The 12,239-nt window shown below is 43.0% G+C and overlaps 1 protein-coding gene across 1 annotated transcript in view; it reads left to right on the top strand.

Annotated features, from left to right (window-relative positions):
- asic4a (acid-sensing (proton-gated) ion channel family member 4a) overlaps window positions 1–12,239 on the top strand; it is a gene marked incomplete at its 3' end in the record, with an annotated part of 343,382 nt that overhangs the window by 185,401 nt on the left and 145,742 nt on the right. Inside the window, exon 5 of the mRNA XM_079517753.1 lies at window positions 10,569–11,288. Coding sequence (XP_079373879.1) covers window positions 10,713–11,288 — 576 coding nt within the window. The 5' untranslated portion in view covers window positions 10,569–10,712. The remainder of the gene's footprint in view (window positions 1–10,568; window positions 11,289–12,239) is intronic.

Here is a 12,239-nt window from a genome sequence, read left to right as displayed (position 1 = left end):
CCAGTCAAGCTCGAGTGTTCTGATTGTGGAAGTGGAGTAGAGGCCTTAAAAAAAGGGCCTTTCATAGTTGGACTGCATATTTGGCCGACCCCCAAAAATCCTTCATCGGAAGTCATTAAGTCTAAAAAGTCTGTGTGCTGTGATAAGTTTGATCTTGGTTTGTTTAGTCTGAAATTATATATTTTTTATAGAGGTCAACATCAATATGGGTTCTCCATTTTGATATTGGATGTCGTTTCTCTTCAATATTAATATTTTATTATGATGCTTTCCGTTTTCTATGCTTTCCGTTTGTCAGGAAGAAAGATCGCTGAGTCAGGTTTGTTGATCCTAAATCAACATATTTGTGTTCATCTAGTGCCACTAGCTAAATTCAACTTTTTCATTGTGTATTATTTTTGCTCTAAACACATTTTCTTTATACTGTGCCTTACTGTTGTATCTCTAATATTGTGGTTCTCAAACTTGTATTTATTTATTTTTATTTCAAGGACCCAAATACAGTAACTCTCAGTTACAGTCCAGTAAGGGTCCATTTGGTAATGCCATCACCGAACATAACATTTTTTATTACATGACTCCAGAGACTACCTAGTAATTTATGTGCATTTTCGATCAAATCCTTTGGGCGGAGTAGCAAGCAAAACTCTGTTTTAAAGACAAGGCAAAATGGAATAAAATTTAGGCCGAAATGGTTGTGACGTGATGTATCAAGAATAACCTGTACACTCAAATTGTAGGCCAGTCTATGAGTATAGGACAGACAGGTCTGAAAACATATAATAGCCGTCCTCTGCCGAAGGCTTTCAATTTCTCAATATAATATAATATAATGTAAATATAATTGTGCAAATAAAATTCTTGGCCATTATTTGGCAATTGTGGATAACAGGCGGCGGTGGCTCAGGGGTAGAGTGGCTGGATGGTAACCGCAAGGTCGCCAGTTCGAACCCGGGCTCCCCCAGAGTTAGGCCCTTTCCCAATTCATCCTTTTTTAACCCTACCCCTCAGCCCTTGCCCCTTCCCCTTGCCCCTACATAATGAGTGTCAAGGGGTAGGGAGATAAATCATCCCCCTAGGAATTGGAACGTCCCTAAATATTGAACGTCCCTTGTAGATATTGATATGTGATATAATATATTGATATACAACCTGTTCTCAGAAAATAGCTGATCTGCAAGCTCACTATAGGCCACGTTTTCATGTCAAGGACCCCCAAATTGACACGAATTAGCCCGCAGACCCCCATTTGAAGAGATATGCCAGGGACCCCATAGATTTGTACGGCTCTAGCAGTGTCAAGGACCGCCAGTGTGACATGCATTAGTCCATGGACCCCCATTTGATGGTATTTCTGTCTCTGGGACCCCCAATTTATATTGTAAAATCAATGTCTCTGAGAGTGTACAAATGTACCCTTATGGGTCCATTTGGTTCCAAACTATCATTTAGCTGGGGACCCCCTGGAAGTCTCTCAAGGACCCCTGGGGGTCCCCATAACCCACTTTGGAAACCACTGCTATAAGCTGTAGATCGGCTATTTTGGGAGAAGAGATGGAACGTAAATTAACATGGCTGTGGTTATGATGAAATAAATATATTGTAATTTTGTCTCATCTTGGTAGCCCACCAGAATGTAATTCAGCTAGATATAGCTCATTCTGACACCTGCTCAACAGTTGTACCTGATTCATAGATTATTGTATTAACAGTTTGTTTAGAATGGGTACAGTTATATATCATATACAGGGTTAGAAAAAGGAAAAACAATTTACAGTATAGAAAGAAGGGGCTGTGGTCACCGTGTTCATTGTTTTTAATATAATTAAGAACAGAGTCATTTTCTATCATGTCCTATGACAAGTCGTGGTATGCTACATATGAATGATAATGTTTCAAATTCAACATTTAGGACAATGGAAATGCCATCGTGATTCATCGCCATCCCATGTACAGGCTGTACAGCAGCTTGCAGTCTGTTCCATAGCTGGTTTGCCTGGGGGAAAATAACAACACCATTGCTAATTACCGTAGTTATGTAACTTTTGCAACTTGTGGGGATTAGCATAACATTGGTCATGATAAAACCATACCAGCTATCACTGCACCAAGTAGCCGTTATGCAGCGACAGCGTTATGTAGGTACATTAGGCTATTTCACGGCTTTTAAGAGCTCCAAAACTGCAGAATGTTGACATATCGTGGTCTGGGGGTTCGGACTGATGCCTGCTAGTTAAGCTAGTTTGCATCAGAGTTGTTCCACCGGGGCACCGGCGGTAAATAAAATATAATAAAGCGCCGCTGCCAAATGAATGGGTAACGTTACCGTAACGTTGTATGAATGCAACGCCGTAGCATATCGTTAGTTCAAGTGAGGTAACGTTAACCTTTGCTAGAGATTGCGATATTTTTGGCGATGCAGATTGTTAACACATAATATTGGTTATTATCATATTCTTCCATAATAAGGGACGAAAAAGGCGTCTTACCTCGTCCGCCTTCCGCCCTCTGTGATGTCCCTCCGTTTTAAGTCGGGTCGCGATGTCCCTTCATTTGAAGGGATCCTAACCCTCGCCCTCGGCCCTAACCCTCGCTCCAAAGAGAATTGAGAAAACCCTTCCTCCTCACGTGAACGCGCATCAGCAAGGGGAAGGGCTAAGGGCCAGAGAGAAGGGGGGAATTGGGAAAGGGCCTAAGTGTCGAAGTGTCCTTGAGCAAGACACTGAACCCCTAATTGCTCCTGATGTGCTGGTTGGTGCCTTGCATGGTTTCTGCTGCCATCTGTGTATGAATGTGTGTGTGAATGGGTGAATGTAATGCACAATCTCTGTAAAGCGCCTTGGATGAAGGCGCTATATAAATGCACCATTTTATAACATTCGGGAGAGGGTTAATACAACTGTTTATAATAAAGAAAATTGAGACATGGAATACACAAAGTGGATATAATTTTTTTTATGGAGATGTTGAGAGTTCACTGCCACCTATTTGAAAAGCATTGGGAACAAGCAAATCCATTCATTCAAGTACCCTTCATAGCACTTATACTGTAACAACCCCATTTGAATTTCTCTCCCTGAGCTGGGAGCTCTCGTGTTTGCTTAAAATAAAGACAGCAAATATCAGCTCCTTGTCTGCAGCCTCCGCAATCCCACAACCTCAAATAAGAAACGTTGAGGAAAAACAGGAAATACAATATTTTGTAGCTTTTATGCTAATCTGACATTTTCTCCCCGCCTGTGCTTGGGGAGCCAGGTTTTCTATTGACTAGAGATACCTGCCTGTAGTAGTGCTGAGGTGGCAGCAGGCAGCAGGCAGCCCCAGCCCAATCCCTCTACCTGTACACTACTTGCTATCAAAGCATTAACCCATCCAGGCCTGACGTCGAAATAAAATAAAAAAGGTTTTCTAAATCATGACAATTTTCTGAAAGATTTGAGTCACATTTTAACGATTTTTCAAAAATAGCAGACCTACAAGTTCATAGCGCGCCACTCGGTGGCGCGCTATGAGCTTGTAGATCTGCTATTTTTCAATAGCTAAATTATAACATAATGTTTAAAACACCAAAGGGGGTTCCCGCCCAAAATGGGTTAATACCTTTCAAACTGTAATTACATATACAGTACATGCAAAGTCTAAAAGTTTAGTTGCATGTATACCAAGAGTATAGGAAATGCCCGTCAGGTTCAATAAATGCATTGGGCTATCTTGTGGACGCACCTTTTTCAGAGTTGAATCGAATTTCACGGGGGGCAATTTCTTTTCCACCAGTTATGTCTCTCTTGCTATCTGGAAAAAATAAAAACTAGATATTTTCTGAGTGATAGACAAAAGTGAGTTGAATATACTCCACCAAATATCTCAAGAGCCGGAGTTCACATCAGTTTAAATAACAAATCTAATTCAGACATAGCACTGTTTGTGACTCTACATCATGAGGGAAATATACTGTATATATTATACACCATAAATAATATACCTAACTTATTATAACTTATTCAATAGCCGATTATCTCTAGCTGTCAATTCTCAAGTCATTTGTTATTCAGCACCATATTAAACAAACCTAATACTGCAAATGTTTATTTCTGCCATAAAGCCATGAGTCTGATAATTAAACGGTTTACTTGAGGGTTGTTTACCACATGCTGTCGGATTAAAATGTCATCATCATGTGTGTGTTAATTATGAATATTGACCCCAAAAATAAGTGCAATGTTAATAATAATTATACAGGGACATATCCATACGTGCCTCCATTGTAGTACACCTAACTAATGTTAGGCTTTACATATAAGACAGTGTACATACTGTATGGTGTTATGCTGAATAACTATATGGACTGTACTGCAATAAGTCATAACAAATAAGTTGAGCTGATAATGCCTTTCTTGCCAACATGCATCATCATTAGTTTATTAAGATCCTTATGCTGATACAAATTACTCGAAAGCAACCTAAATAGGACATGCCTTGTTATTCCCAGAGCAGTTAATTCAGCACAATTTGCTGAAAGGAGAGTAACGGAATTACTTTAGCCTGCTGTATGAGCAGTTGCGTAAGTGATAATGTAGCCCAAAGCAGTGTTCTCCACACGTGGATGTGGAGTTCACAGCCAGCCATGGGAGAGTCGAAGTCTTGCTTTGCTCTGTGTTCCGTGTGGAGCAGGAGACCCACATCTCAGTTAGCAAAAAGTAAAACTCATGACTGAACAGTGTTCAGTCATGAGTTTTTCTTTTACCAAGTCATTTGGAGGGGCTTATTGTGTCAGCCGAGATGGGTCTATCCCCGTTAAAATGCACTAGCCCCCTGGGAGACGGATTGCTGTGCTACTCATACACTGTGTTCATTTTGTTGACTAAGACGAAAAGACTAAGATTTTTATATTTAGTCGACTACGACTAGACTACAACTAAAACATTTCAGATGACTAAAATAGGACTAAAACTAAATGGTGTGTAATTCAAAAGTCTAAGACCAAGACTAAATCTGAATTTGCTGTCAAAATGAACACCGCTGAGTTGGCGGTGCACTGGATCTAACCCATGACCTTGTGGTCATGTATGTATTACCAGGTGATGTTGTCCTTGCTTACTGTAAATCGCTCTGGATTAAGAGCGCCTGCCTAAATTGTAATTGGAAATTGTGGTCCAAAGGCGAGAGCTCTACCAACTGAGATGAAGTGTTAGCCATGTGAAGCCTGACGGTTGATAAGAGACAAAACTCACAAGAACTATGCACCAAGTAGCAGGTTAAGGATTGAAAAGAAATGAGACTGCAGGAATATACTGTCTTATTACTGTCTTATTTACTGTCTTATATAAAACACATGAAGCCAATCCAAAAATATTGAAAACGGCCTATAGAAGGATTGCCCCTCCTTGAGACGCCGTGTGGGCTTGTTGATCGGCTACTTTCAGTTATAATGTAGAGTGAAAAACGGAAACGTCACTTCTATATAGAGCCTTGAGGGATGTGAGGGAAGTGCATTTAAGTGGTTGAAGAGCAAAAAAACATAATGTACTGTACTGTACATGTCTGACAAATTGCTGTGGCCGTGTCTCTACAATCTTGGAGCTCCTGCTGCCTTTGAATAGAGCAGTTCTCGGATGCATTTGTCGATGGCAGCCAGCAGCGTCACGGCTCTCCTGGTTCCTGTTCTTTTGTTCTCGTCTCTTTACTTGCTCTGTACCCTTTTGAAGAAAAAAACGCCCTCTCCACGGTCACACACTTCTGAACACAACATCCAAGATCCTAGACAAAAATACAACAAAATAAAAACTGACAGACAACAGGTTTGTTCCCAGGTTTGTTGAATTAATTACAGATAACCGCACACGCTTACTATCCTTTGTGTTTAAATATCCCTGAGTGTACACAGAAAACAGTCATCGGTTCAGCCAAGATATCTATCTATAAATGTCTCTGTGTGTACTATAAAGGTCTCTGTGTGTACTATAAAGGTCTCTGTGTGTACTATAAAGGTCTTTGTGTGTACTATAAAGGTCTCTGTGTGTACTATAAAGGTCTCTGTGTGTACTATAAAGGTCTCTGTGTGTACTATAAAGGTCTCTGTGTGCACATACTAGGGGTGTAACGATATAGTAACTATCGAAATATCGATTTTAATTGAAAAAAATTGAATTATATCGATGTCTAAACAGCAACATATTGTATCGTTTGACTTTGTATCGTATCGCAATGGAAATAATCGGTATCGAATCATTTTGCAATGCAAATAATCAATTGTATCAATAGTAAGTACTAAGTATCGATACATGTTTGTACTTCATGTCAAGGCGTGGGTTTGTCCATATGTGTTCATATACAATGTCCATATTTGCCAGAGAATCACTGTTTCCCTTAAAAACCTGCACTATCCACAAGTTTCACACATACAGTATTTCATGTATTTGCGAAATAGATACTGTATCGATTTTAAATCATTGAATCCTATCGTATTGTATCACCATAATTAACCAATATCGTCCATGTAACGTATCGTCAACCATGTATCGTGATACGTATCGTATTGCTGTTCAAATATATCGTTACACCCCTAGAACGTACGTACATGTGTACGTCTGTAATCCGCGTAACTCGAGAACCGTTCGCCCCACCGACTTCAAATTCGACACACGCGTTCCACACCCCCACAGGGAGTGCAGTGCCCGGTGTCGAGTCCGTCGGATAGTCGGTTGTACAGAACCAGCACAAAAACCTCTGACCGGCCTCTGGACCTGATCACCCCTATATCTCCATATATAGAGCTGGCCCGTTCAGACATCATTCTGACACCTGCATTGACTCCATATTTGGGCATGCCTGACAAAGAACTCCATATATGGGCATAAAAGGGACACAGACATAATAACTGGGTGGGACATGCATTTCCAACTTGCATTGTGCCAAGTAGGCCAGTGCCCAATGGGCACCGCTCTAGTTTATATAAATGTATACGTATGTACGTACGTAGGCAAATGCGCACGCACACACATACACACACACACACGCGCGTGTGCTTGTTTTACTATATTTGTGAGGACCAAATGTCCCCACAAGTATATAGAATTATAGAAATATATATAGAAATAGTAGAATTAGAGAACTACTGTACATATTGTGAGGACCATTTTCCTGGTCCTCATAATAATAATGGTTATTTTATGGTAAAACAAATACAATAAATGAGAGATCTTTACAGTTAGGTTTACATTTAGAAACACATTGAGGTTAGTGTTAGAATTGGGCATTTAGACTAGGTTAGCTTTAGGATTATAGGGTTCTGATTTATACTTAGTTGCGTGTCGGTCTCGTGCACTGGAAACTACTGATCTGTGACATGTTGAGAGCTGTGTGTGTGTGTGTGTGTGTGTGTGTGTGCGCGTGTGTGCGTGTGTGTGTGTGTGTGTGTGTGTGTGTGTGTGTGTGTGTGTGTGTGTGTGTGTGTGTGTGTGTGTGTGTGTGTGTGTGTGTGTGTGTGTGTGTGTGTGTGTGTGTGTGCGTGTGTGCGTGTGTGCGTGCGTGCGTGCGTGCGTGCGTGCGTGCGTGCGTGCGTGCGTGCGTGCGTGCGTGCGCGCACGCACGCACGCACGCGCGGATGGCTGAGTGGAAGGATAGATATTACAGTTCAGTGACATTTTATTTGTGCCATGTAATATTGGGACTTTAACCAGCAGAGGGGTTGGGTATAAAGGTTATTGGCCAGCCAGGGGATCAGGGGATGTGAGCGTTGTTGGCACAAATAGACCTCGCATATAAACACACATAATGCCATCATCCGCTGTTTGAAAATTTCCATTCACCAGATGTGGCCACAATGTGTTCCTTTTCTTTTTTGTATGCTTCACATTTGGTATTTAGTCATCGCCCCTCCCTCTCTCTTTTCCCCTCTCCCCTCCTGTGTGGAATGATGATCAGCACCCACCGTGCGACTGTAAATACGTCCCCAGCATCCTCTGGGGGAAGGACGTCATAAAACATCCCATGTCCAGCGGACCCTGCCGTGCGCCAAAGGCATGGCTGAAACATGCAGCAATTCATCGTCCCCCCTTCTTTTTTTTCCAAGTGAAGGCAATATCCTAGATATCTGTGCGTATCTCTCTGTGGCGGGGGGAGAACAAGCCATTAAGGGTCTATCACTCTCCAGATGGCAGAATAAAAAATGCTGGAAGAAGTGTGATGACTTAGATCGGAGAAAATACACAGGAAGAAAAATGTGTGTTGGCCGTGAGAACTTTCAGTCACTGTCTCGTTTTTAATAATATATAGGGGGATTTAAAACCAACTGATGAGGGGCCCTTTAAACCGTTGCAATTACTACTTTTCAATAGTTTAGCTATTGTAATATACAAGATATGTACCGTGTGTGTGTGTGTGTGTGTGTGTGTGTGTGTGTGTGTGTGTGTGTGTGTGTGTGTGTGTGTGTGTGTGTGTGTGTGTGTGTGTGTGTGTGTGTGTGTGTGTGTGTGTGTGTACTTTTAGATTTTCTTTTTGGACCCGTGTCTATCCAGAGTTTTGTTCTCCTTTCTATCATGCTCTTACTCTAGCCCACTTCTTCTCACAGAAACTATAACTGATACAAAGAAAAGTAAATGTGTGATGTGCGTTAGTTACAGTAAAAATCACACCCGTGTGAACTGAGTGGTGCAAGGTCTTATATAGTCTGATCAGCTATGTCAGTGACGTTACACACTAACCATAGCAACCATGCTCACCTGTGCACGGACACGTAGGTACACAGGTACACAAACATACAGACAAAGCTGGTTGTTGGAGTGGTTTGCACCACTCAAAAAAAGAGAAAACAAATCTAATTCATGATATGCTTCTCCATAGTTCATACTCATCATCATCAGGAGAAATAAGCTGGGGTAGGATTTCCAGGATCACTCCTAGCCCACGTTTAGCTCTTCACGTCAGTCTGGAGTAATCCTGCGTCTCCTACGCTCTCACAGTCACAGCGTTGACTCGGGGTGCGCGTGTCTTCAGAGCACTTCAATTCACCTTTAAATATGCCTCTTCTCTAAAGGTCCCGGCGCTCGGGCGATGTGACCCGCATGACTAATCCCATTTTAAAGGGAAATAACATGCATTAGGGAGCTCCACTCTTGTGCCCCTCATTTGCATAATTTTGTTTGGCAACTTGGAAATGGGCCATTAACGAGCACAGAGGGAAGACTGTAAAGGATCATGGGATGATGGGGCGGATCAATAGTTTATTTCAGCATCTTCAGCAGCAGCATCGGGAGCTCCAGATCGGAGGGAGATGGTCGTCCTACTAATTCAAATTCGTGCGGGAGCCTGTGATGCTACCATTAGCTCCTGATAAGAAAAGACCATTGTGCTGCCTCTCTTAATCTCTGACAGATGTGTGAGCCCGATCGATATAATTGTCTTTCACTGTTTCCCCCTTCTTCCTATGTTCCAAACAGCACATTGATGCCTAGTGCTTGTTCTACACTTCTCTCACTCCTCATCATTGTTCCAATTAGCGGTTATTTATTTCCACTTAAGCCCTATGTCAGTGGTGGACATGCATCCACCTCCTTTTGATCTACTGTACCAGCTGATAAGATTGAGCTATATGGAGGTTATCAACTTCAGTTGAAAAACGACCATTATCAACCATGATTGTACAGTCCATTGCACAGTCCGAATTGATCTTGTACTTTTAGGTTTTATAATTAAACTATTGACTTGTATGCTTGTATTATTCTAATTAGCAGCCTATACAAGACATCTGGCACTGGGTGATTTCGCCCAGCCGTGGGAAATTGCTAATTGATTGTGTGCCTAAAATGGTCTATATCGTCTCTGTCCGGTGGAAACCTCATAATGTCCAAAAGGGTTTCTTTCCAGGATTCAAATAAGAAAATAGCAAAAGTAGCAGATCTGCAAGCACATAGCGTTGTGATGCTGCAACATGAACAAGTAGGGCATTCATTTACGAAAACATATAATTAATAATATGGAGATGAAAGGTTTCCAGAACAACCTTTGCCATCGACTTTTATGCTGGTTAAGGAGTGGGAGAGTGTTCCAAACAAGTGAATTAAGCAATGGTTGGGGGGGAGGGGGTTCCGTGGGAAGCATGGGGGATGACCGAGCAAAGTTGTCTTGCCAACCACAGTGAAGAGCAAATAATCAGATGTGTTTGTCTCCTTATGAATTAAGCAGACCAGACCCCCCCCACTCCCTCCCCATAAGGGAATTTTCTTTGGGCATGTCTCAAAACGTTACATTTTCATCCAAGAGTCGGAATCAGGGGCGCAAGGGGGTGTGCTGTTTTCTTCCTCTTTTTTATTTTTTCTGACAGCTGTATTACTGCTGATAAGCAGGACTGTGCGAGCTGATCAAGTAGTGAGACAAGCATCCAGAGCACAGAGGCAGCAGCAGCACACACACACACACAGTAAGTCATAGCAGCAGTAGCAGCAGCGCTGTAGTCACTACGAGCCGTGCAGGCAGAGAGGCAGCAGCGTCAGGATCAGTCACAGCACAGGCAGCGGCAGCAGCAACAGCAAACTCTCCTCTCTCCTCACTCTTTTTTTTCTTCTTTCCAGAAGTTCTGTTGTATCCTGTTCCGAGGAGGACAAACGCCAACAGGAGGAGGAAGAAGAGGAGTGTGAATGCAAGGCTGACAGCTGCCACCCCCCCCAAAAGAAAATCTACAACAACACCCCCCAAACGCAGACCTGGCTGCCCCCATGCCTATCGAATTTGTTTGCAAAATCAAATTTGCAGAGGAGGATGAGAAGCAGAAAGTCAAGCAGGATGGGGACAGGGAGAGTCTGATCGAGGAGAGCTGCGCACCTCCGGCCAAGGACTTGGCCGGATTTGCCAACTCCTGCTCCCTACACGGGATTAACCACATCTTTGTCTCTGGCCGCCTGGGCATCCGGCAGACCCTTTGGGCTCTTGCCTTTGTGGTGTCCCTGGCACTCTTTCTCTACCATGCGGCTAAGTGTGCCATCTCTTACCTGGAGCACCCTCATGTCACGGCTCTGAACGAAGAAGCCACCCCCGAGATGGTCTTCCCCGCTGTGACCATCTGCAACATCAACCGTTTCCGCTTCTCCGCACTCACCGACGCCGACATCTACCACCTGGCGAACCTGACAGGTCTGCCGCCCAAAAACAAGGACGGGCACAAGCCCACCGATTTGGAGTATCCCGCCCCCGACATGCAGGATATCTTCAACAGGACGGGCCACCAGCTGGAGGAGATGCTCATGAGCTGCAACTTCAGCGGGCAGAACTGCTCCGTGGAGGACTTCTCTGTGGTGAGTCAGTAAGGGGAAAAGTTTTCTCAAACTTCTTGCAATGCAGATGTCTCATTATAGACATCATGTAGCCGTTACTTATCAAATTCTTTGCCACTTTCCAACGTCAAATCTTTAACTCTTTAACGAGGCATATCCAACTAGTTTTATTCTGGCATACATTTTGTTTGAATAAAGCAATTTTGCACATCTGAGGAATGTGTAGGACACTTCTTGTCTTTCTTGAAAGTCGAGCTTTTGTGATAGGCATTTCTATGTGGCTTCTGGGAAACATTTTTGTGTGTGCAGGATTCATGGCTCTGGGCTTCATATTAGTCTCTGCCGTTACGTGTCTTTTATCAAGTTCTAAAGCAGCAGCAGCAACAGTGCATTTCCCTCCAGCCTTGTATTTCAGTGCGCACCAGAATCTAATATGTCACGGAACAAGGGGCCAGCTTCCAAGGGAAGGGAAATAGAGTGTGCCTGTGTGTGTGGTCGTATACTTTTCCAAGACAAACTGTGGTTTTAATGCTGTCTCCGACAAGAGAGCACGGCAACAAAATAATCACGTTCTGAAATAGCCGGCTCATTCTCTCTACCTCAGCCCTCTCGTCTCCAGCTCTCTCTCTCTCTCTCTCTCTCTCTCTCTCTCTCTCTCGTCTCCTCTCTCTCTCTCTCTCTCTCTCTCTCTCTCTCTCTCTCTCTCTCTCTCTCTCTCTCTCTCTCTCTCTCTGACATTGCAGAGCCACTGCCTCTCTCTGAGCTTGTGTACCTTTCAGAGGGGTGGTGGGGGGGAGGAGTTCCAACTAACGTTGTATTTCAATCTTACTGTTGCGATTAAATATTTAGAGACAGACATACATGATTTTTGCATTAGCCAGATTGACTAAAAGGAATGAAACAATTTTCATAAGAGAGGGTGTGTGTGCGTGTGTGCGTGTGTGTGTGTGTGTGTGTGTGTGTGTGTGTGTG

The sequence above is a fragment of the Electrona antarctica genome (assembly GCF_951216825.1).
Source record: "Electrona antarctica genome assembly, chromosome: 13".
NCBI classification, from domain to species: domain Eukaryota; kingdom Metazoa; phylum Chordata; class Actinopteri; order Myctophiformes; family Myctophidae; genus Electrona; species Electrona antarctica.
Note: the sequence above shows the minus strand (reverse complement) of the source record. Positions and strands in the feature narration are given on the sequence as shown.